This window comes from Bos javanicus, chromosome 10 (assembly GCF_032452875.1).
Source record: "Bos javanicus breed banteng chromosome 10, ARS-OSU_banteng_1.0, whole genome shotgun sequence".
NCBI classification, from domain to species: Eukaryota; Metazoa; Chordata; class Mammalia; order Artiodactyla; family Bovidae; genus Bos; species Bos javanicus.
This window is the reverse complement of record NC_083877.1, coordinates 85537830-85560610: the sequence shown is the minus strand read 5'-3', so window position 1 is coordinate 85560610 and position 22781 is coordinate 85537830. Positions and strand designations below refer to the sequence as shown.

Sequence of the window (22781 nt, the reverse complement as noted above, 5' to 3'; positions counted from 1 at the left end):
GCCACCTGGGAAGCCCCAACATAATATTCATGCTAAAGAAATTTAACACAAATGTAATTACATTATCTAACAATCAGCCCATTATTTAAATTTCCTTAATTGTCCCAATAATATCCTTTACAGTTTCTTATTAAATTCAGACTGTAATCAAGGATCACGCACTGCATTTAGTTTTCATGCCTACTTAGTCCTTTTAATATAAAACAGTTCTCCAGCCTTTTTTTTTTTTCTTTCATGACACTGACATTTTTTAAGACTCCAAGCCAACTGTTTGACAGAATGTACCTCAATTTTGGGTTTCACAGTTTCCTCACAGTTAGGTTTCTTTTTTTAACTTGGGGCGTGGAAATACACATAATTAATGTATCCTTCTGTACCTCACATCATGATGTACATTATGTCAATTTGTCCCATCAGTAATGATATCAAGTTTGATCATTTGGGTAAAGAAGTGTTTGTCAAATTTCTCTATTTTAAAGTTACCTATAATAATCTATGGGGTAATACTTTGAAGATCTGAAAATACCTTGTTCCCTACAGTTTTTCACTAGTGGTTCTGGCATCCACTGATGATTCTTGCCTGGATCAATTATAATAGTGGTGATTGTAAATTATATTTCTATCATCCCTTCTACATTTATTAGTTGTAAAATTCCTATTCAAAAACTCCTCTATCTCTTCCATTTTCTTTATTTATTCTAGTATCTTATGGACACGTGGATTCCTTATTAAAAATCAATGTATCATACACCTTACATTTATACAAGGTTATACATCAAATATATATCAATAAAATTAAAAAGTCATGATAATCCACTACTATCATTATTTTGATCCTTAAATTGTCTTGAATTTGGCCAGCATGAGCCTTTTCAAGCTGGTTCCTATTTCTTTTGGCAAGTCCCCATTAATTTTTGAGTATTTCCTTGCATTTTTCTATAATTAAAAATTTTCCTTATTATGAAGAGGGACAAAGAGAGTGACAGAAGGCTCCTGAACTTCCTTCCTCCCTTGGACACACAGAATGTACAACCACACACAGAGCAATTCTGAGAAAAATCCAGAAACTAGCCCAGTGACTTCTGCACACTGAGTAGATAATACCTCAAAATGAGTAGGAAAGGCTGGGATACACTCTCACCATAAGTCTCACTCTCAGCCTAGTGCCATACAGTTGGGAGGAACCCCCAACTCCCAGCTTCTGCCTGAGGAGTGAAGGGTTTGGACCCACATCTAGTACGCCAACTTTTAAACAATCCCCTGGGATGGGTCCCTAAAACACCTAGCTCTGAAAGCCAGCAGGGCTTGGGTCCATGAGTCCCACAGGACCGTAGCAAACAAAGAAACAACTCTTAATGGGCATGTGACTTCATTTGATCATTAAACTTTCTTTTCTCGCTGAGCATTACTTTGATCTTATGATTTTTTTTTTATTGTAGTAAAAGTTGTATCACATTACATTTGCCATCTTTATAATTTTTAAGTGGATATTTCAGTTGCTTCCACTTCTTCGTTATTGTGAATAATGCTGCAATGAACATAGGTGTGCACATATCTCTCTGAGATTCTACTTTGAATTCTATTGCACACACACAGAAGTAAGATTGCCAAAGTGAAAGTGAAAGTGAAGTTGCTCAGTCGTGTCCGACTCTTTGTGACCCTGTGGACAGTAGCCTACCAGGCTTCTCTGTCCATGGGATTCTCCAGGCAAGAATATTGGAGTGGGTTACCATTTCCTTCTCCAGGGGATCTTCCCGACCCAGGGGTCAAACCTGGGTCTCCTGCATTGGAGGCAGGCGCTTTAACCTCTGAGCCACCAGGGAAGCAAGACTGCCAAATCATATGGTAATTCTATAATTTAGTTTTTTTGGAAAAACTACTATTTCCCATAGCAGCTGTACCATTTTACATTTCTAGTGCAAAGTGTTTCAGTTAATAAGATGTTGGCCATGTCCTCACCAAAGTTTGTTCACTTTCTGTTCTTTTGACAGTGACTATCCTAATGGGATATATAATACCTCTTTGTGGTTTTGATTTGCATTTCTCTCATATCAATGACGTCAAGCATCTTGTTCATGTGCTTGTTGGCTATATGTGTGTCTTCAGAGAATGGTCTGTTCGAGTCTTTTATCCATTTTAAAAATCAGGTTGTTTTTTATTGTTGTTGAGTAATGGAAGTTCCTTATAAATTCTGGGTATTAATCCCTAATCAGATATATGATTTCCACATATTTTCTCCATTTCCATAGATTGCTTTTCACTCTTTTTGTTTCAATACGCAAAAACTTTTTTAAGTTTGATGTAGCCCCGTTTGTCTAGTTTTGCTTTTGCCATCTATACTTTTGGTGTCACATCCAATAAATCATTGTTATATCCAATTTTCTGAAGTGTTCTCCCTATGTCTTCTAGTTTTATAGTGTAGATCTTTAATCCACTTTGAGTTAATTTTTGTGTTGAGCATAAGGTAAGAGCCTAACTTCATTCTTTTCCATGTGGTTATTCAGTTTTCTGAATACCATCTGTTGAAGAGACTGTCCTCTTCCCATGTGTAGTCTTGGTACCCTTGTAGAGAATCACCTGGCAATATGGTCAGCCCTCCACATCTGAAGGTATTGTACCTATAGATTCAAATAATCGGGGATAAAAATATTTGGGAGAAAAAAGTCTCAGAAAATTTCAATAAGTAAAATTTGAATTTGCCAAGCACTGACAACCGTGATGAACAGAGAAGCCTCGTGTGCTGCAGTCCATGGAGTCACAGAGAGTCGGATACGACTGAGTGACTGAACTGAACTGACAACTATTTACATAGCATTTATGTTGCATTAGGTATTATAAGTAGTCTAGAGATGATTTGAAGTATACAGGAGGATGTGTGTAGGTTGTACACAGATCACCTGTTTATATAAGGGACTTGAGCATCCACAGATTTTGGCGTCTGAGGGGTCCTGGAACTAATCTCCTGCTAATACGGAGGGATGGCTGCATGTGTGGGTTTATTTCTGGGCTCTTTGTTGCTCCATTGGTCTATATATCTGTCTTTATGTCAGTACAACACTGTCTTGATTACTTCTTGGCTTTGTAGTATGTTTTGAAATCAGTAAGCCTGAGGCCTCCAAGTTTGTTCTCCTTTTCCAAGATTGTTTTGGCGGTTTGGGATCCCTTGAGATTCCATATCAGTTTTAGCATTTTTTTCCTTTCTGTTTCTGCCAACAAATGTCATTGGGATTTTTTTAAGATTGCATTGAATTGCTCTGGGTGGTATGGACATTTTATTACTATTGAGTCTTCCCATTCCTTTGTATCTTCTCTGATTTCTTTTAGCAATATTTTATAATTTTCAGTGTACAAGCCTTTCACCCCCTTAGTTAGGTTTACTCCTAGGTTTTTATTCTTTTTGATGTTATAGCAAATTGGATTGTTCCTTAGTTTCATTCTTTCTTTGATTCTTCTTTTTTTTTTGGATTGGTCTTTGCTAGTGTACTGAAATGCATCCTGAAACTTCGCTGAAATCATTAATTAGTTGTTAACACATTTTACAAATGGTTTCTTTAGGGTTTTCTACCAATAAGATCATGTCGTGTAAAGTGAGAGAATTTTACTTCTTCTTTTCCAATTTGAATGCCTTTCTTTTTCTTTTCCAACTGTTCTAACCCAGACTTTTCAACATGTGCTTTATCAGTTGGTATAGGCTAAGTTATGCTGGAGTAAAAAAACAAACAAAAAACCAACCCAAATCTCAGTGGCTAAAAGAACAAATGCTTATTTATCATTTACCCTAGTGTTCCCATCATTTGGTTGAGATGTTCTGTGGGACCCAGGCAAAGCAAGGTTGCATAGCTCAACCCATAGTGATCTTTTTAAAAAAATGTTACTTTCTAGTATGAGCCTCTGATCACACATGAGGCTTCAGTAATTTATTTATGTTTTTACTGTACTGGATTTCCGTTGCTGTGCAGGCTCTCCTCTCTTTGCAGCAAGAGGGGTCTACTCTCCAGTTGTATGTGCGCTTCTCATTGTGGTGGCTTCTCTTGTTGCTGAGCTTGGGCTCTCGGGTCTGTGGGCTTCCGTGGTTGTGGTTCCTGGGCTCTAGAGCACAGGTTCAATAGTTGTGGCGCAGGGGCTTAGTTGCTGTGAGGCATGTGGGATATTCCTGGATAAGGGATCAAACCTGTGTCTCCGGCGCTGGCAGGGTGGATTCTCCAGCACTGACCCAATGAGGAAGCCCCACATAATGACTTTTAAAACTTCTACCTAAATGACATATGCCATCTTCACTCACTTTGCCACACTTCACTTCAAAGGTGGTGGAGAAATGCCTTCCTACCCTGGGTTCATAAATAGCAGAAAGCCAGAAATATTCAGTGAACAGCACAAACAACTGCTACACTCTGCCCTTCTAGTTACCAAATGTTGATCTCACTTTCTCTTCCACAAGTCAGGTATACACCATACAACCCCCTCCCCCGCACAGACACTCTCACAGTCCTGTCCAATCAAAACATCATGTTCAGTTCAGTTCATCATGTTCAGTTGGTAGTTACTTTAAGAATAGTGGAAAGACATCATGACTGACAAGCAACACGCAGCAGCTTCTGGGTTATTGGCAGTGGTCCATTTCTTAACCTGAGTAATAATTAGCTGGGTGTTCATTTAAAATCATTAAGTGGTAGATTTATGCCTTATTTGTCTTTGTGTTACATCTCATGATAAAAAAATTAAATACTGTATGATATGGGCATAAGAATAAAAAATGGACAATGGAGCAAAAAAAAACAAAAACAAAAACATCATGTTCAAAGTCCAGGATATCGAGGTGCATGTGGCACAGCAGTCTCTACAGCGAGGGGTACATGTAGTAGTAACAGAATTTGGAGCTGTGGCTTGTTTTGATCAAGAGATTTCTGCACCCAGAAGGCAAATTATCTGCCTCCATACTCCAAATATGGGCTTACCTCATGGCTCAGGTGATAAAGAATCTACCTGTGATGTGGGAGACCTGGGTTCAATCCCAAGATTGGGAAGTTCCCCTGGAGGAGGGCATGGCAACCCACTCCAGTATTCTTGCCTAGAGAATCCCCATGGACAGAGGAGCCTGGTGGGTTATAGTCCATGAGGTCACAAAGAGTCGAATATGACTAAGCGACTGAGCACATATACCAAATATACCGTTGGTGAAATACTAACAGCACAACCACAGTGAACACTCCTATTCAGAAAAGGAAACAAAAGAAAACACACAGAAGTGACTAGTCTCTAGCAGTTCTGACTACAAGATGAACCATGCAAGGCACCTTTAGCTTTTTTGGAAAAGCTAAACATAGAAAGACAGGCAAAAGTATATAAGGCATACAAAATAAAAAGTTTAAAACAATAAAATAAAAAATTTTAAAGTATATAAGGCAAATGCATTACAAAAAAGAAAAAGAAAGCAAAAATCCTGTTCTTATTAATATTAGAAAGAATAGAATTCTGGCTAAAGAGCATTAAATGAGACTAAAAGGTTACACTATAATGCTAAAGGCTACAATTTACAAAAAAGTATATTGGTAACTAGTATACATGCACAAAACAACACAGTAGGAATTTCCAAGTGGAAACTCTAAGAAGTGCAAGGAGAAATAGACAAAATATATTATTAGAAAACTTTTTTTCTCAGTGTGAGACAGATCAAAGAGTTAAAAACAAATATAAAGATACAGAAGACTAAAACAGTCAGGTTGATCTTATGGGTAAATATCAAACCTTTTACCCTGATAACACCAGGTAATACAGAATACATCTCATTTTCAGGTGTACATGGAATTTTCATGAAGTTGACGTTAGGCTACAAAGAAAACCTTATTATTTTCCATATTGTATATTTAAGCAGCATATTGTTTTTGCATAACTTTTCCCATCTTTTAATTTACTGAGGTGTAATTTACAAATACAATTCCTGCTGACGGTGACTGTAGCCATGAAATTAAAGGACACTTGCTCCTTGGAAGGAAAGTTATGACAAACCTCAGTTCAGTTCAGTTCAGTCGCTCAGTCGTGTCCGACTCTTTGCAACCCCATGAATCGCAGCACACCAGGCCTCCCTGTCCATCACCAACTCCCGGAATTCACTCAAACTCACGGCCATCGAGTTGGTGATGCCATCCAGCCATCTCATCCTGTCGTCCCCATCTCCTCCTGCCCCCAATCCCTCCCAGCATCAGAGTCTTTTCCAATGAGTCAACTCTTTGCATAAGGTGGCCAAAGTACAGGAGTTTCAGCTTTAGCATCATTCCTTCCAAAGAACACCCAGGACTGATCTCCTTTAGAATGGACTGGTTGGATCTCCTTGCAGTCCAAGGGACTCTCAAGAGTCTTCTCCAACACCACAGTTCAAAAGCATCAATTCTTCAGCACTCAGCCTTCTTCACAATCCCACTCTCACATCCATACATGACATACTGGAAAAACCTTTGCCAACCTTTGTTGGCAAAGTAATGTCTCTGCTTTTGAATATGCTATCTAGGTTGGTCATAACTTTCCTTCCAAGGAGTAAGCGTCTTTTAATTTCATGGCTGCAATCACCATCTGCAGTGATTTTGGAGCCCCCCAAAATAAAGTCTGACACTGTTTCCCCATCTATTTCCCATGAAGTGATAGGACCGGATGCCATGATCTTAGTTTTCTGAATGTTGAGCTTTAAGCCAACTTTTCACTCTCCTCTTTCACTTTAAAGAGGCTCTTTAGTTCTTCTTCACTTTCTGCTGTAAGGGTGGTGTCATCTGCATATCTGAGGTTATTGATATTTCTCCTGGCAACCTTGATTGCAGCCTGTGCTTCCTCCAGCCCAGCGTTTCTCATGATGTACTCTGCATATAAGTTAAATTAGTAGGGTGACAATATACAGCCTTGACGTACTCCTTTTCTTATTTGGAACCAGCCTGCTGTTCCATGTCCAATTCTAAATGTTGCTTCCTGACCTGCATACAGATTTCTCAAGAGGCAGGTCAGGTGGTCTGGTATTCCCATCTCTTTAAGAATTTTCCACAGTTTTTGTGATCCACACAGTCAAAGGCTTTGGCATAGTCAATAAAGCAGAAATAGATGTTTTTCTGGAACTCTCTTGCTTTTTCGATGATCCAGCGGATGTTGGCCATTTGATCTCTGGTTCGTCTGCCTTTTCTAAAACCAGCTTGAACATCTGGAAGTTCATGGTTCACGTATTGCTGAAGCCTGGCTTGGAGAATTTTGACAAACCTAGACAGTGTATTAAAAAGCAAAGATGTTACTCTGCCAACAAAGGTCCATATAGTCCTAGGAATGGAGTTATTGGGTTGTGTGCAAAGTGTATTTTCTAATTAATTCCAACAATTTTGTGTCATTCTGATTTAGGCACATCTTGTAAATACCATATAGCCACAAGATTTTAAAAACATCCAATCTGAGTATGTCTTTAATAAGGGAACTTTAGTCACATTCATCATGGGTACTGTTTGGACTCCTTCCTACCAACTTTTGTTTTCTATTTACCATTATTTCTTCTTCTCTGATTCTGCATTTCTTTTCCTTTTAAAACTTACATATAGTGAAATATACAGATCTCCAATGATGTATTCTGCTTTTTTTAAAAAATCTATTTATTTGGCTGAGTCAAATGTTAGTTGTGGCATGTGGGATTTTAGTGCCCTGACCAGGGATGAAACCTTTATCTCCTACATTGCAGGGTGTAGGGGACCACTAGGCAAGTCCCAGAATTTCCTTCCTTTTTAAAGCTGCATACTTTCCATTGTGTGTATATACCACATTTTGGTTATTCATTCATCTGTTGAGGACACTGGCATTGCTTTGTCCTCTTGACTACTGTGAATAGTGATGCTAATGAACATGGGTATACAAATCTCTTTCAGATCCTGCTTTCAATTTTTTTGTATATATAACCCAAAGTGGAATTGCTGGATTATATGGTAGTTCTATATAAAATTTTTTTAGGAACTGTACTATTTTTCATAGCAACTGTACCATTTTACATTTCCATCAACAGTACACAATAGTTCCAGTTTCCCCATATCCTTGTCAACACTTGTTATTTAGTTATTCTTAACTGCAGCCATCCTAATAGGTATGAGGTGGTAACTTACTGTGATTTTGATTTGCAATTCCCTAACGATTAGTGATATTGAACATCTTTTCATGTGCTTTTTGGCCATCTATATGTCTTCTCCAGAGAACTGACTATTCAAGTCCTTTGTCTTACTTTTAAATCTATCTCATTGTTTTTAAGTGCTTATGACATTCCGTGGTATAAATGTAACATAGTTAAAACTTTCAGATGGATATTTACATTCTTTTCAATTTTTCTGTTATAGTGGTGCAGTAAACCTCTTTCTATACACTTCCTTGTACACACATGTGAAATTTACATTTATCATGCATTTATCTCACACTGATGATGTATTTTAAAGGAAATCACCTATATGATACCTATAAACTAAAAGAGAGAATTAGGCTCACATGACATCTGTAATTTTTATTTTAATGGATCCTAGTGAAGTGAAAGTCACTCAGTCATGGCCGACTCTTTGCGACCCCATGGACTATACAGTCCATACAGTTCTCTAGGCCAGAATACTGGAGTGGGTAGCCTTTCCCTTCTCCAGGGGATCTTCCCAACCCAGGGATCGAATCCAGGTCTCCCACACTGCAGGTGGATTCTTCACCAGCTGAGCCACAAGGGAAGCCCAAGAACACTGGAGTGGGTAGCCTATCCCTTCTCCAGGGGATCTTCCCAATTCAGGAATTGAACCAGGATCTCCTGCATTGCAGGTGGATTCTTTACCAACTGAACTATCAGGGAAGCCCAAAGGATCCTAACTGCTGTTCAAAATGGTTTTACTTATTTGCCTTCTTGTCAGCACTACAGGACTACCCATGTCCTTACACCCTTATTATATATATTAGAAAATTTTGTCAGTCATTTGTCTTAAGTTTGGGGGAAGTTCTTTTTTGCAGATAAATCTAATTTTAATGTATCCACACTTTTTTCTTTTATGGCTTTTACATTCTTCTTCAAGAATTTTGCTGCTAAGTCACTTCAGTGACACGACTTCAAACAGTCATGTCCGACTCTGCAACCCCATGGGCTGTAGCCTGCCAGGCTCCTCTGTCCATAGGATTCTCCAGGCAAGAATACTGGAGTGGATTGCCATGCCCTCCTCCAGAGGACCTTCCGAACCCAGGGACCGAACCTGCGTCTCTTACGTCTCCTGCACTGGCAGGCAGGTTCTTTACCACTAGTGCCACCAGGAAGCCCTCTTTAAGAATTCTACTCAGAGCTTACATACATTTTCCTTTTTCTTTTTCTAATACTTCCATGTTGGATGGTATCATTGACTTGATGGACATGAGTCTGAGCAAGCTCTGGGAGTTGGTGATGCACAGGGAAGCCTGGAGTACTGCAGTCCATGGGATTGCAAAGAGTCTAACAAGACTGACTGAACTGAGTTGAATACTTTCACACTTCCCTGGTGGCTCAGACGGTAAAGCGTCTGCCTGCAATTCGGGAGACTCGGGTTCAATTCCTGGGTCGGGAAGATCCCCTGGAGAAGGAAATGGCAACCCACTCCAGCACTCTTGCCTGGAAAATCCCATGGACGGAGGAGTCTGATAGGCTATATAGTCCATGGGGTCACAAAGAGTCAGACACAACTGAGCGGCTTCACTTCACTTCATGGCTTAAAAAATATTTAGACTTTGATCCACTTGAAGGATATGAGGAATCTCATGAAGGATATGAGGTAGAAATATAAACTTTTTTTCAAGTGGATAGTCAACTTGTTATTATAATACAGTCATCACTATCATTTACTGAATAACACTTCTATCGGGTACTATTCAATACTATCTTGTTGGGGTTGTTTTGAGGATTAAATAAAATATTTTATTTTTTTTTTCTATTTTTTGGCTATTCCTGGCATACAAGATCTTAGTTCCTCAACCAGGGATTGAACCCAGGCCCCCTGCAGTGAAAGTGCAATGTCTTGACTACTGGACTGCCAGGCAAGTCCCTAAATAAAACATTTAAAGGGAAGCAAGGAAAGCATCAAATGCTTATGTAATTTTCCCAATTCATACAGATATTAACTGCTGAAGTCAGGATCCTAACCCTAGTGGGCTAACCCCACAATATTTGGCCTTCTAATGCAATTTCCTTTTCCCATAGATTTTAAAATTTTTTAATACCAGCTTTATAACATACTAAATTACCATAAATACATAGGTCTGTTTATGGACTTTCTAATCTGTTTCAATGATCTATTTGTTTGTTCTTATACTGTCTTGTGATCATGTAAAACATCTAATCTGATCATGTTATCCATCCTAATTAAAAATTTAATGACTCCGGTTGACCTCAGGATTAAGTCCAAACCCTTCAGCCTGTCATATAAAGCCCCCTCCCTCCCACCTCCTACCTCTGGGGTCTCAGATGTGAGCACAGACCCCTCCCCTCTATGTTCTAGCTCTCTTCAAGATTAACTCAAACATAACTGCCTTCAGTCCTTCTTCTCTCCCTATCCCAACCAAGTAGAAAGAAATCATTCTTTCTACCTGTTTGTCTACTCCCTCATACTTTTATCCTAGCATCATTATTTTACTGTATTTTTTCATCTACATGTCTTTCTTTTACCATAATATGAATATCGTGAGGATAAGAGCACGTTATTAAATGCTTAGCATAACCTTAAGAGTTGGATACGACTGAGTGACTTCACTTTCACTTTTCACTTTCATGCATTGGAGAAGGAAATGGCAACCCACTCCAGTGTTCTTGCCTGGAGAATCCCAGGGACGGGGGAGCCTGGTGGCTGCCGTCTATGGGGTCACACAGAGTCGGACACAACTGAAGTGACTTAGCAGCAGCAGCAAATCAATATAAAATGACCATCATATCATGTGAGTTTTCTGATTTATAAAAAGATGCAGCAAATTTTAAAATGACACAAAATATAATTTTAAAAACAACATTAAAAAGTGAGTATATTTAACTGTAACTCAGCTCATTATAGAGCAAGTGGGTGAGTGCAATAGTAATTCACACTATAGCATGTTTAATGAACTTGCAAAAGAGAAAACAGGTCAAAGGAAGGTGGACAAAGTTTCCCTTTTCATTAGAACCGAGGGGCTCCGTAATCATCTGGCATCCGCTCAATGTTGTACCTGATGAGGACAAAAAATTAACACTGGTTAGAAACGTGTGTTCAGAACCCACCTTAAAAGCCCATCCTTTACTGATTGTATCACTCTCACCTCCTGCTGTAAATCCTTTTTGTCAGTGGGAACGTTTTAAAGGCATATCATAATGAATGATTTACAGCAAAATGCTGACTATATTATCTTTATTCTTCAAAGTGGAGAAACAAGTTGGAGAGCCAGGTACGGAGTCCAGGTGTGCCCAAGCCCCTCACCCATATTCTTCCCATTTTGCTGTGTTTGTCCCAGGATGAAAAGTTGGCCAATAACAGTCTGAGGACTGATACAGGAATATCAAAGAAGGATAAAAAGCTGCTTTTGTTTTCTTTTTTTTCTAAATAAACTTTCAGTTTCCCAAATAAGATGCTAATCACCTGCACTAGGTTTTCAAAAAAAAAAGTATTTCTAGCCAAAAAAATAAGCTTAAGTTACTGCTTTGTATCAATATTTAAGGCCACACATTTCCCTATTCCTGCTAGTGATCTTACTGTAACAATGTGACTGTCTGCCTCATTCCTAAATCCTAGCTTTATCTTTTGTTTGTGTTCTTGTCATTAACACTTTGTCTCATTTATTCAAATAGAACTATGTAAACATTTGATACATCAAATTTTTTTTCTCCAAATCCTTCTATATCTTGACATCAACTATATACAGTTAATCACTTCTCTAAGAGAAACTTCTTACCTATGGTTAGAAATGTACATGATGGGAACTCCAGGGATCTTCCGGATTCTTCGTTTAAGGTCCCGGTCAACTGTGGCCACAATGTAACACTTGTGCTGGAAAAGACAGGATTGGGTGTTCCACAGAGCTCACCAAGTGACGCTGGATACAATCACTGGTCAGTCTGAAGAATCACTCATTTTTACAGTAAACAGGAAAGGAAAGGCTAAAACAAATTGGTGAGTAGTTTCTAGATCGAGGAGCTCATATTTATCACATAAAACATAACAAGTTGCCTGGGCTGATTGTAACTCTAAGAATCTTGAGGGGGAGAAGATAGAAAAACTAATCAAAAGCTGCAAATTGTTTTTTGTCTCATAAGTGGAAGGGATTTTCATATCTAGGGCAGACAATTCCTTGGTTTTCGGAAAATACCCTTAGAAAGACAATGTAAAGGCAGAGTTACAGCCTTAGATCCGAAGGCACAGCTTTTGCTTTTAGAAGGATCTCTGGGGAAAATCCCGTGGATGGAGGAGCCTGGTGGTGGGCTGCAGTCCCTGGGGTCACGACTGAGCGACTTCACTTTCACTTTTCACTTTCATGCATTGGAGAAGTAAATGGCAATCCACTCCAGTGTTCTTCCCTGGAGAATCCCAGGGACGGGGGAGCCTGGTGGGCTGCCGTCTATGGGGTTGCACAGAGTCGGATACGACTGAAGTGAGTTAGCAGCCTGGGCTGGTCCTACTCTGGAGGCCTTCCATCCTACCCAAATCTCTTGCTGAGTTTTATAAAGAGTTGTAGATTAGGGCCAGCCATGCTATGGGGAATTAAGAGAAATGCTGGCCCCACTCAAGGGATGAAGTGGCTCAAGGGATGGCAGTGTGGTCACTACATAGAGATGATTCTTTTCAGCAGAGACAGGCTTTTTAAGGTCAATCAGCAATAGAAGTTCTTGCAGTGTTTGACAAGGAAGAACAGACGAATCAAAAACCTACTTATTCTAGGCTATGTGTGAAATAGCACCCTGGGAGACTCAGATGTAACAAAATTCCTACATAGGGAGTAAATGGAACTTTACTCAATTATTTATTTTTTGGCCGCACTACATGGCATGTGGGATCTTAGTTCCTCCATCAGGGATCAAACCTGTGCCCCCTGCATTGGAAGTGCATAGTCAACCACTAGACCATCAGGCAAGTCCCTGGAACCTTATTTTAGATTCACAGGGAGACAGAACCTGATATATTAGTATGTCTGCACTCACCTACTTAAACCATATTATAGAGGAGATTTGTGGAATAAAGAATCAATAAATGTTCCAAATTACACCTCCAATAAATGCAGATGCCAAGATCTGAAACCATGTCTTCTCCCCAAACCCATGATCTTTCCATTATGGTTACAGTATACACTTCCATTCCACTCTCTCAAGTAAATGAGGACACCAACACTTCCCATGAAGGGATTCTATATAATTTTTTTTTTAATCATTTATTTTCCTAGATACTTTACATGAACATTCAGGAAATAATAGCTTATCTTTTTTTTTAATAGCACAGAGTAAATATTAAAAAATGATGATACCTGAGTTACTCTTTGTACTAAGCAGTCATCTGCATAGGTTCCTTTGTGTGTACATGGTAATCGTTCAAATCTTGGATCCTTGGCAATCCTATACAGATTATAGGATTATAAAAGTAGATTAATAAAAGCATTCAAGCAACTGAGTAACTTTACAACCTTCAATCAGTGAAATAAGAGTAATGTGATGTATGTGGAGATTTCAAGACACCATTCTCCCCTTGAAGCTTATCTTCTATAATAATTGGAAAGACAATTTATAGAAAAGGGAATTAAAGCTTACTGACTGAGAGCTGCCAAGCCTTACATCATGTACTTGTTACAGAAATCTGAATTATTCTATTTCCGTTTTACAGATAAAGTAGAAGATTCAGAGAGTTTGATTAATTTGTTCAAAGCTACACAGCTGGGAAAAATCAGGATTCAAAACTACATCAAATTAAACCTAACCATTTTGCTTTTAGGAAGTTGTCTTACACAAATACACAAGAATACAGGTGCAAGGATGGTCACTACAAAATGGTTTACAGCAGTGGAAAACTGGAGATAATCTAAATATCCATCAGCAAGGTAAAAGTTCAATACATTTTGGTCCTTCTAGCCTACTGTAAAAAACGAGGTAGAGCTGTATGTACCAACATGGGAGGACATATAATAAACAAAGTAGACACAGACACACACACACACGTATATAACATTAAAAAACCACATTCATCAATGTTTTCACTGGTCTCAATAGAAAGGTCCTTAGCATTGGGAATGTGATTGATTAGCTTATGATTTTCCCTAACTCAAAATCAGTGTCTGTCAGTTGTTCTTCACATGAAAATGGTATTTCATGAAAAAGCAGCTCATTCAGCTCACAAAGGCTTCCCTTTGAGACAACGTTCATCCTTTGCTCTGTTTTCCGTCTCCTTCCAGTTTTACTGAGATGGAAGTGACGTGCAGCGCTGTGGAGCTGAAGGCCCACAGCACGGTGACTTGGTTTATACCTGTTATGAAGCGACCGCCGTGGAAAGGTGAAAGGCGCGCCCACCAGCAGAAACGCTCTGTGTGCACCTCTCACTGCACCACAAGGAGCACTGGTGTGTATTCCAGGGTTGGGATTTAACACTTTAATGAATTTTACTGTTCTATTAAGGATATTCTTAAGTGACTCTGGTATTAAAAAAAAAAACAACAACAACTGCCAGTGAAGAATAAAAAAACTACTAGAATCATCTGGGCCCAATGTCTTGCTTTGTACTGAGGTAATGCCATTTTTTTGCATTCAGTGCAAATGTCAGCACAGTGACAAAGGCAACACCTTGGTATTATTAAGAAAATAGTTTTGCAAACTCCCTGCAAAGGTCTCTGGGACTCTGGGGGTGGAGGAGGGTTGCCGCACTTTAGGAACCACTAAACTGAAAGGCACTTTCTAAACTCAAAACTTCTTGTAAGTTTTGAGTGTGAGATTCTGTTTGAGTGTGAGATTCTGAAGATACCCAGATAACAAACTAATAGACAGACGCTTTCTAAGTGAAAATCCAGAGGAACATACAAGGAGGCCCAGGAGACCTGTGTGACTAAGGAAGTTTAGTTCAAAAAGCTTCAGCTGGAAAACTCTAACCTTCAAATGTCTGCTTTCTAAGTCATGCATAGTTAACTAGTTTTGTATGATTTTTATTTAAACTAACCAGACAAGAAACCTTTGGAGAGCAACAGAAGAAGGAGGGTCAAAGAATCCTCAGTGTACCATCTAAAACAAATCTAGATCAGCTCCATCCTACCTTAAAGCCACTCTATATTTCTGCCCCAATTTCTCAATTTCAGCCATTACGCAGTCAGTTATACAAGGGATACCTGCCAGGAAAAATAAAATTAGTAACAAACTTGTGAAGGAACTGATTTAACTCTCTGAATTATATCCTGTTGAGAGTCTTACCACTGGACCACCAGGAAATTCCCTGAATTATATACTTTAAATGAGTGACTTATATGGTATACGGATTGAATCTTAAAGATGTTAAATAGCATGAAGATGAAAAAGTAAATAATGCATGATCTATTCTTATTCATGAACAAAAATAACCTCACAGAATGAAGTTATTTATTATGAACAAAATTACCCCATAGAAACTGTATATGAACTTTTTAAAACTGCCCCTTTCTGAGGAAAGGCGTAACAGGGAACTTTCATTTTCTTCATGCTTGATTATTAATTTTTTTCACAAGTATACTAACACTCTTGAGAACAAAATTAAGACATCTGAAACTAAAATACAATGCTCAGAAGAAAAAGCAGTTGTAAAATGGAGGGAAGAAGATAGGAGGAGCAGATAGTCATGGAATTCGAGGGCAATACATGCCTTCAAAGGGTCGATTTCAGGGCCATGCAGCACTGAAACAAGAGCTTGCATCTAGAGCAGTGAAATGGGTTCAGGAAGATCACTACAAAGAGGACTCTCAGTAGAAAGAAAGCGCATAGGTAGCTAACTGTCCTCATCTGTTGGAGCGTCAAACAGGGACCAAGAGCTACGAAAAGGTCAAAGGGGCAGCTCCAAGCCAAAAGGAAGATAAAGGCCTTCTTTTATGAATAAACCAAGTTAAAAAAAATAAGCAGAGCTTAAAACAGTTGAGGAATCTCCTAGGTAACTGAACTTGTAATGCACTTGAATGTTTCTTCAGCCTTTGCTCTGAGATCACACAGAAAAGTATCACACAGAAAAGTGGCATTTTCCTTAGTAAGTTTTTTCTTTCAGAAAAGGCACTGTGAGAGCAATTCGCTGTATGCATTATAGCTGTACTCTATGGTATCCACAACTGGAGAAAGACCTAACTATAAGGCCAATGCTATCCCAAACAATCATCTTTTTTTTTGGCCATGCCATGCAGCTTATAGGATTTTAGTTCTTCAATCAGGGATTGAATCTGCATCCTTGGCAGTGAAAGTGCCGAGTCCTAACCACTAGACCACCATGGACTTCCCCTGAACCATTTAGGTAATAGTAGTGGAGCTAGAGAGCCAGGGAAGCAATGCAACTCCAAGGGACCATGCTTAAACCCTCCATCCACTTCATTCATAAATAGGTCACAGCATTCCTGGAGAAGCAGCTAAGACAACTATAAGAAACACCATGGGAATAGAAGAAGTCCACCAAGATCAGCTTCTTCCCTCATACAGGCCACCTTAGTCCACTTTTAGGCATGGTCGTGATCCAACTTCAGACTACTCTTTATTATTCCTAAAAGACTTAAGAAAATTTTTTTTTAAGTATTACAAGTACATAGCTTTAAAAAAATACAAAAAGGCCTATATGAAAAAATAATGATCCCTTGATCTTTTTCCATTCCAATTTTGAGAATTGGACTATAAAGAAGGCTGAGCACTGAAGAATTGATGCTTTCAAATTGTGGTGGTGGAGAAGATTCTTGAGAGTCGCCTGGACAGCAAGGAGATTAAACCAGTCAATCCTAAAGGAATCAACCCTGAGTATCATTGGAAGAACTGATGCTGAAACCGAAGCTCCAAAACTCTGGTCACATGCTAGAAGAGCCAACTCATTGGAAAAGACCCTGATGGGAAAGGCTGAGGGTAGGAGAAGCGGGAGACAGAGGATGAGATGGTTGGATGGCATCACTGACTCAATGGACATGAGTTTGAGCAAACTCTGGGAAATAGTGAAGGACACGAAAGCCTGGTGTGCGGCAGTATGTGGGGTAGCAAAGAGTCAGGCATGACTGAGTGACTGAACAAATTCTGATCCTTAGAGATGACTATTTTAATTTCATTGGCTGTTTTTCTCACTTGGTGGTTACATGCATAACTTGATACAATAAACTTATGCAGTTAATTTTTATATTAATTTTAGGCATTTAAAGAATTGACCTCTCTTACCCATCACACATCCCTTATCCCATCTTGCTAATTTTAATAAATCAATAAACAGCATTCACATTACTATCACTCTGTAAATGCTCACTATGTAGTATCTTTTATATATATTAAAGGAGGTATGAAGTATTTCCTTTGATTCCAATAATTAATTCTTTATGGCAAATTCTAAGTTTAATTTTCATTTGTACCTTTTACTAGATGACTGGAAAATGTGTGAATATAAACCCACTACAAAATATAACAGATCTCACTATTAGGAAGTTATTCCCCTGTACTTGTCCTAAACTATCTTTTTCCTCTTCATGGTAGGAAAAGAAGACCATTTGAAGGAGGAGACACCCAAACACACAAGGGAAATCTATTAATGGTAAACTACATATCTAGGTGTAAATAAACTACCTCAGATCCTTTGCGGTACAAACACACAACAGACTGAATAAACTTAGGAATGGTTGCCCATGATCATTTCTAGTTCTGTGACTGTAAATGGCAAAATGTCTTATTTAGCTTTTCCACACTGAAGTGGACAGGTGAATGTTTCCTTCCTACTTAATGTAAATAACACATATAGTGAGAAATGAAATAAATTTTCATTTATCCAGAATTTTAAAATCCAAAATCCTAAAACAGAAAATTCCCCACCTATTTTCTAAGTTGATGTCTGTAACGATGGTCAAAATATACTAAGTGTTTTCTCAACTGTGAAAGTTTAATTATTCCCAGTCAAGTTTGCATTATATTTCAATTCATTGAAAAGGGTCCTCGCTATGGTGAGCAAATTAAATGGCCAGCAATTCAGTAAAATTGATTATTTTACTGAAATAATCATTTTAAATTCAGTAAAAGTATGATTATTCTTTACAAATGTCAGAGAAATGGAAAAGTCTGATACTCACACTTGGCATACAGACAGTCCATCATTGACTGCACTAAGTCCAGTTTGGCCTTAATGGAAAAGTTGATAAAGTTGGTATCGACCAGGATGTGGTAAGGTGGGCCCAGCTGTGTGTTATATTGGAAGAATAAGCAGGAAGGGTGTTGGGGGCTGGAAGAAAAAGAAAAAAGACATGAAGTAATGTCTACACTGATATTCTGGTATAAACAAACAAAAAAGAAGTCTCTGCTTGGAATAGTTTGTTCCTTTCCCCCCGTTCATTGAAAGTAAATCCTGTGATGATATATCCATCACCAATCTAGGGCAAAATGAGAAAAATAAGAAAAATGTGATGAGGTTTCATAAAGTTAAATGTACTTACTTAAAAGGAATAACCTTTATCCTGAAACTATGCCCTTACTACTTTTTGGTGATATGCTGTCTCTTTTATGAAATGCAGGTATGTTAAAACAATTAACAATCTTTCAATTTTCTTTTGAAAGTTCCTTGGCAAAGAAAAAAAAAATGATATTAGATTTAATCCCCAGGATTTAAGGAAACTTTTACTGCTCCATGAAGTCCAAAAACCTTTGAATCATTAGAATTGGTTTATGCTCATCAATATCACTTCATTTGCACAGCTGTGCCAGACTTACAAATGACTGAGCAAATCAGTTCAGGGGATGCCTGAATTTCTCAGAGGTCTATGGTTTTAGAATCTTTCTTTTAGTTTTAAAGGAAAACTTGAAATTTTTGATTACTCACACTTCTCTTTCCTTGAGTGCACTGGGATCTTTCTTTTCTTTCTTTTTCGGTTTTAATCTATCCTTTTCTTTACTAGAAAAAAAAAAAAATTCAATGTAGGAGAGAAAAAATCCACAGCAGTGATTATTATTAAAAGTTTCTTCTTTTTTGTCTACAAAGGAAATCCTATTTTGTGAGATTATCATATTAATATCAGCATAGGCTTCTTGTGCACAAATAACTGTGTAGAAAGTACCCTGGAATTAACACAGTTAATCAGTAAAACCTAATTAAATTTTAAAATCATTAGCTAATAATCCATATAAATTATTAGTGGATAAGTAAATGTTGGTTATATTATTTCTTTCTTTGTCAGAAGCTCTCATATCAAGGATAAAAATCCACTTCCAAGCAGTGGGTGAACAGGCTGACATTTATCCTCTGAAGACTCAGATGCTTCAACAGCAGGAAGGGTTCTCCCACATGTCTCTTATAAAAGGCTAAAATGTGACAATATATATACAGAATTTAACCTTAATTAGAAACAAAATATTATTAGTGGGTCAAATTTCCTTAAAATTACATAATAAATTCATACTAAAAGTCAAGAATACAATTTAACCACAATGAAGGCTCTAAGGACTACTCCTTTGTACTGAGACTCTTAAACACAATGAAGCCCAGTCTTTATTTAATAACTCCATCCATTCTTAACCAAGCTGGCAAGCTGTTTAGTTTCTCCTTATACTAGGGAGTATCATTCTACTCTCTTCCTCCACAGTCATAAATCTTGTAAGATTTATCAAATGGAGACACCTAGGTGTTTTCCCCGGAGAAGGCAATGGCACCCCACTCCAGTACTCTTGCCTGGAAAATCCCATGGACGGAGGAGCCTGGTAGGCGGCAGTCCATGGGGTCCCTAAGAGTTGGACATGACTGAGCGACTTCACTTTCACTTTTCACTTTCATGCACTGGAGAAGGAAATGGCAACCCACTCCAGTGTTCTTGCCTGGAGAATCCCAGGACTGGGGAGCCTGGTGGGCTGCTGTCTATGGGGTCGCACAGAGTCGGACACGACTGAAGCAACTTAGCAGCAGCAGCAGGTGTTTTCCCATTTTTTCTTTCAAAAATACTTGAGTTATCAGGTGCTGGTACACAAGACAATGATAATCTCTGTCTTTCAAAAATTATAACAAATCTTTTCCCCCCCACTGGGGAATCTAGCAGTGCAATGACAAAAACTTAAAGTAAATCCTACCTACCTCACAGAACAGTCAGGAGGCTTCAAAGTGATATGGCACATACAGTATATAGAAACAGTGATACAAATTGAACACTTAAGAGATGCTGAATTCCCAACCCATTCATCAGTGTACCTGCTCAGCAGCTAAGCCACTGTTGTACCGTATTACCCTATAATAATCCAAGACATAACACCAAAAGTAAACAAAACAACAAAAATAACAACAGAAACTTTTACTACTTATCCCCTCGTGATTTCTATAGCTCTGGGCAGTCTAGGAACCCAGGTGATTCCAGACACTCACAGCCTCTGATCTCTGAGACTAAGCATTCGCTTCATGGTCGCATACTTCCGTGTTTTCTTTTGCTTCCCCTTTAAACAAAAATTTTAGAGTTAAAAGGAGTTGGAAACACACCGCATATTCCTAAGTTCCTTTTCTTTTGTCCACATCCTTCTTCCCTCAAATACCCAATTCCTCCTATCTGCCTCAACCAGACTTTATTTTCTCGGGCTCCAAAATCACTGCAGATGGTGACTGCAGCCATGAAATTAAAAGACGCTTGCTCCTTGGAAGAAAAGTTATGACCAACCTAGACAGCATATTAAAAAGCAGAAACATTACTTTGCCAACAAAGGTTCCTCTAGTCAAAGCTATGGTTTTTCCAGTAGGGTCACGTATGGCTGTGAGAGTTGGACTAGCGCGGAAGAATTGATGCTTTTGAACTGTGGTGTTGGAGAAGACTCTTGAGAGTCCACTGGACTGCAAGGAGACCCAAACAGTCCATCCTAAAGGAAATCAGTCCTGAATATTCATTGGACGGACTGATGCTGAAGCTGAAACTCCAATACTTTGGCTACCTGATGCGAAGAACTAACTCATTTGAAAAGACCCTGATGCTGGGAAAGACTGAAGGCAGGAGGAGAAGGGGACGACGGAGGATGAGATGGTTGGATGGCATCACTGACTAGATGAACGTGAGTTTGAGTAAACTCCGGGAGTTGGTGATGGACAGGGAGGCCTGGCGTGCTGCAGTCCATGGGGTCGCAGACCCGTACACGACTAAGAGACTGAAGTAAACTGCCTCAACCCATCCTCCCAACTCGCTAAAACATAAGCACTACTCCCGCAGTTTAAAAGGTGAGATCGGAATGAAAATAAGCAAGGAGACTTTCGTGGAAGTTTGGCCAAAGGCCACTCCCTCAATCTCCTCCTAGACGTGGTCTGACAATGCCCGTTCTCGGACTCCCCGGGGCCTCACCATGTTCACGCCGCGCTCTTGTTTCTTCCGGAATCACCGGCGGCGCGGCTCGTTTGCATCATCCGTACGCCACTTCCGGCAAAGGCTAGCCCGGAAGCGGAAGCCGTTTTGGGAAACGGAAAAGCCCAGCAGCGGGTTCCCAGCCGCCGGGCTGGGCAATCTGTACTGGGTTCTCTTGAGTGGGAGGGTCTAGGGCCGTATTTTCTGCTGGTGCTGCCACCGCCTCCCAGAGTAGCAGAGCTGCGACTTCGCCGTGCTGCACCCCCAGTTTGGGTAATGTTTCCCTCTTGCATTACTCCAGCACGAGGCAGAGCTCAGAGGACCTGCCTGCATTATATAGAGTTCTAGAGGGAGGGAGGACCAGGGTAGAGGGGACGACATTCTGGATTGCCCAGTAGGTTTGGGGAAAACACGTTCTCCTCATCCTTCAGCGGCGGGCATCAGGTCTTTATCGTGCTCCGCGGAGGCTCTGGTTCCTCCTTGGTTCTCCCAACCGGCATTGTGCTTGGGGTAGCCGAATGGACGATTCTCGTGATTTCCCCCGAGTGCATACCGTGTATTCGTCTTGGTGAAGCCTAGAGGGATGAGGGAAGGGTGGGATGAGGGATGGAGCAGCATTTGAGGGCTTTGAGGGCTTTCTTTGGACTGTCTCTAAAAATCGAGGCAGACGCTTGCCTGTGTTACTAGTTACCAAGCCAGTAAAATGTTGGGAAATAATTAGCATTGTATTCTGAAGCCTTGGTGTGTTATCTTTCATGGGAAAGATTAGAGTTTTTGAGAACAAGAAGGGTAAGATAACTTACTCTTTTTTTTTTTTTTGAGTACCTTTTTAGGTACTCTGGTGGTTCTTAACCTTTCGAAGATCCAGGGACAGTTCTTTAATAAGTGGGTACACGTTGCAATATTTGTCACACGATTATGAGACTGGTGACCTCAAAGCCTGTCTGTGAACGCTCTAGGTCTGCGCTTGACATGAAGAACCCCGATTCTATATATTGTATTAGGCATTTTAACTGTATTACCTTCTTTGACCTTCACAGTGATTTCAGTATCCCCATTTTACATAATGGGAAGCTGAAGCCTAGACTTTGTTCAGGGGTTTGTTTGGGTCTAATTCCACAGTCTGTACTTATTTCACAAAGCTGTCCTGATGTTTGAAATCCAAAAAGGTTATGAGGTTAAAGAAAAAAAAGCTGACCATAGCAGCTTAAGACTTATTATGAAACATAGTGTATTAAAATGGACTTTGGAGTCTGACTGATGGGGTTTTAAAAATCCCTGTACTGCCCTCTAATTACTTGTATGTTATT

At 39.3% G+C, this 22781-nt stretch overlaps 2 protein-coding genes and 1 non-coding gene across 5 annotated transcripts in view; 1 reads left to right on the top strand and 2 right to left on the bottom strand.

The window, feature by feature from the left end:
• Positions 1-1751: 1751 nt before the first annotated feature.
• Positions 1752-1823, bottom strand: TRNAW-CCA (transfer RNA tryptophan (anticodon CCA)). The gene has a single exon. It is a non-coding gene; the product is annotated as a tRNA-Trp (tRNA).
• Positions 1824-10983: 9160 nt separating this feature from the next.
• On the bottom strand, positions 10984-21555 carry FCF1 (FCF1 rRNA-processing protein). The gene is made up of 8 exons (XM_061429463.1): positions 21472-21555; positions 20517-20584; positions 18990-19061; positions 18247-18395; positions 15243-15315; positions 13477-13564; positions 11914-12008; positions 10984-11193 (listed from the first exon to the last, which is right to left on the bottom strand). Exons 1-8 carry the CDS (start codon positions 21472-21474, stop codon positions 11145-11147), a joined length of 597 nt encoding a protein of 198 aa, XP_061285447.1. The 5' UTR covers positions 21475-21555; the 3' UTR covers positions 10984-11144.
• A 14-nt stretch (positions 21556-21569) lies between these two features.
• AREL1 (apoptosis resistant E3 ubiquitin protein ligase 1) overlaps positions 21570-22781 on the top strand; it is a 44563-nt gene continuing 43351 nt past the window's right edge. Inside the window, exon 1 of one of the 3 annotated variants that reach the window (XM_061429461.1) lies at positions 21570-21744. The gene's annotated coding sequence lies outside the window, so the exon portion shown is untranslated. The remainder of the gene's footprint in view (positions 21745-22781) is intronic. The other 2 variants (XM_061429460.1, XM_061429462.1) reach the window with 2 other exon arrangements.

Coding starts and splice junctions, on each gene's coding strand:
- FCF1 (XM_061429463.1), bottom strand. Junction 15,316..18,246: donor GGACTGTCTGTATGCCAAGT/GTGAGTATCAGA, acceptor TTTTCCTGGCAG/GTATCCCTTGTATAACTGAC. Junction 11,194..11,913: donor ATGTACATTTCTAACCATAG/GTAAGAAGTTTC, acceptor TGTCCTCATCAG/GTACAACATTGAGCGGATGC.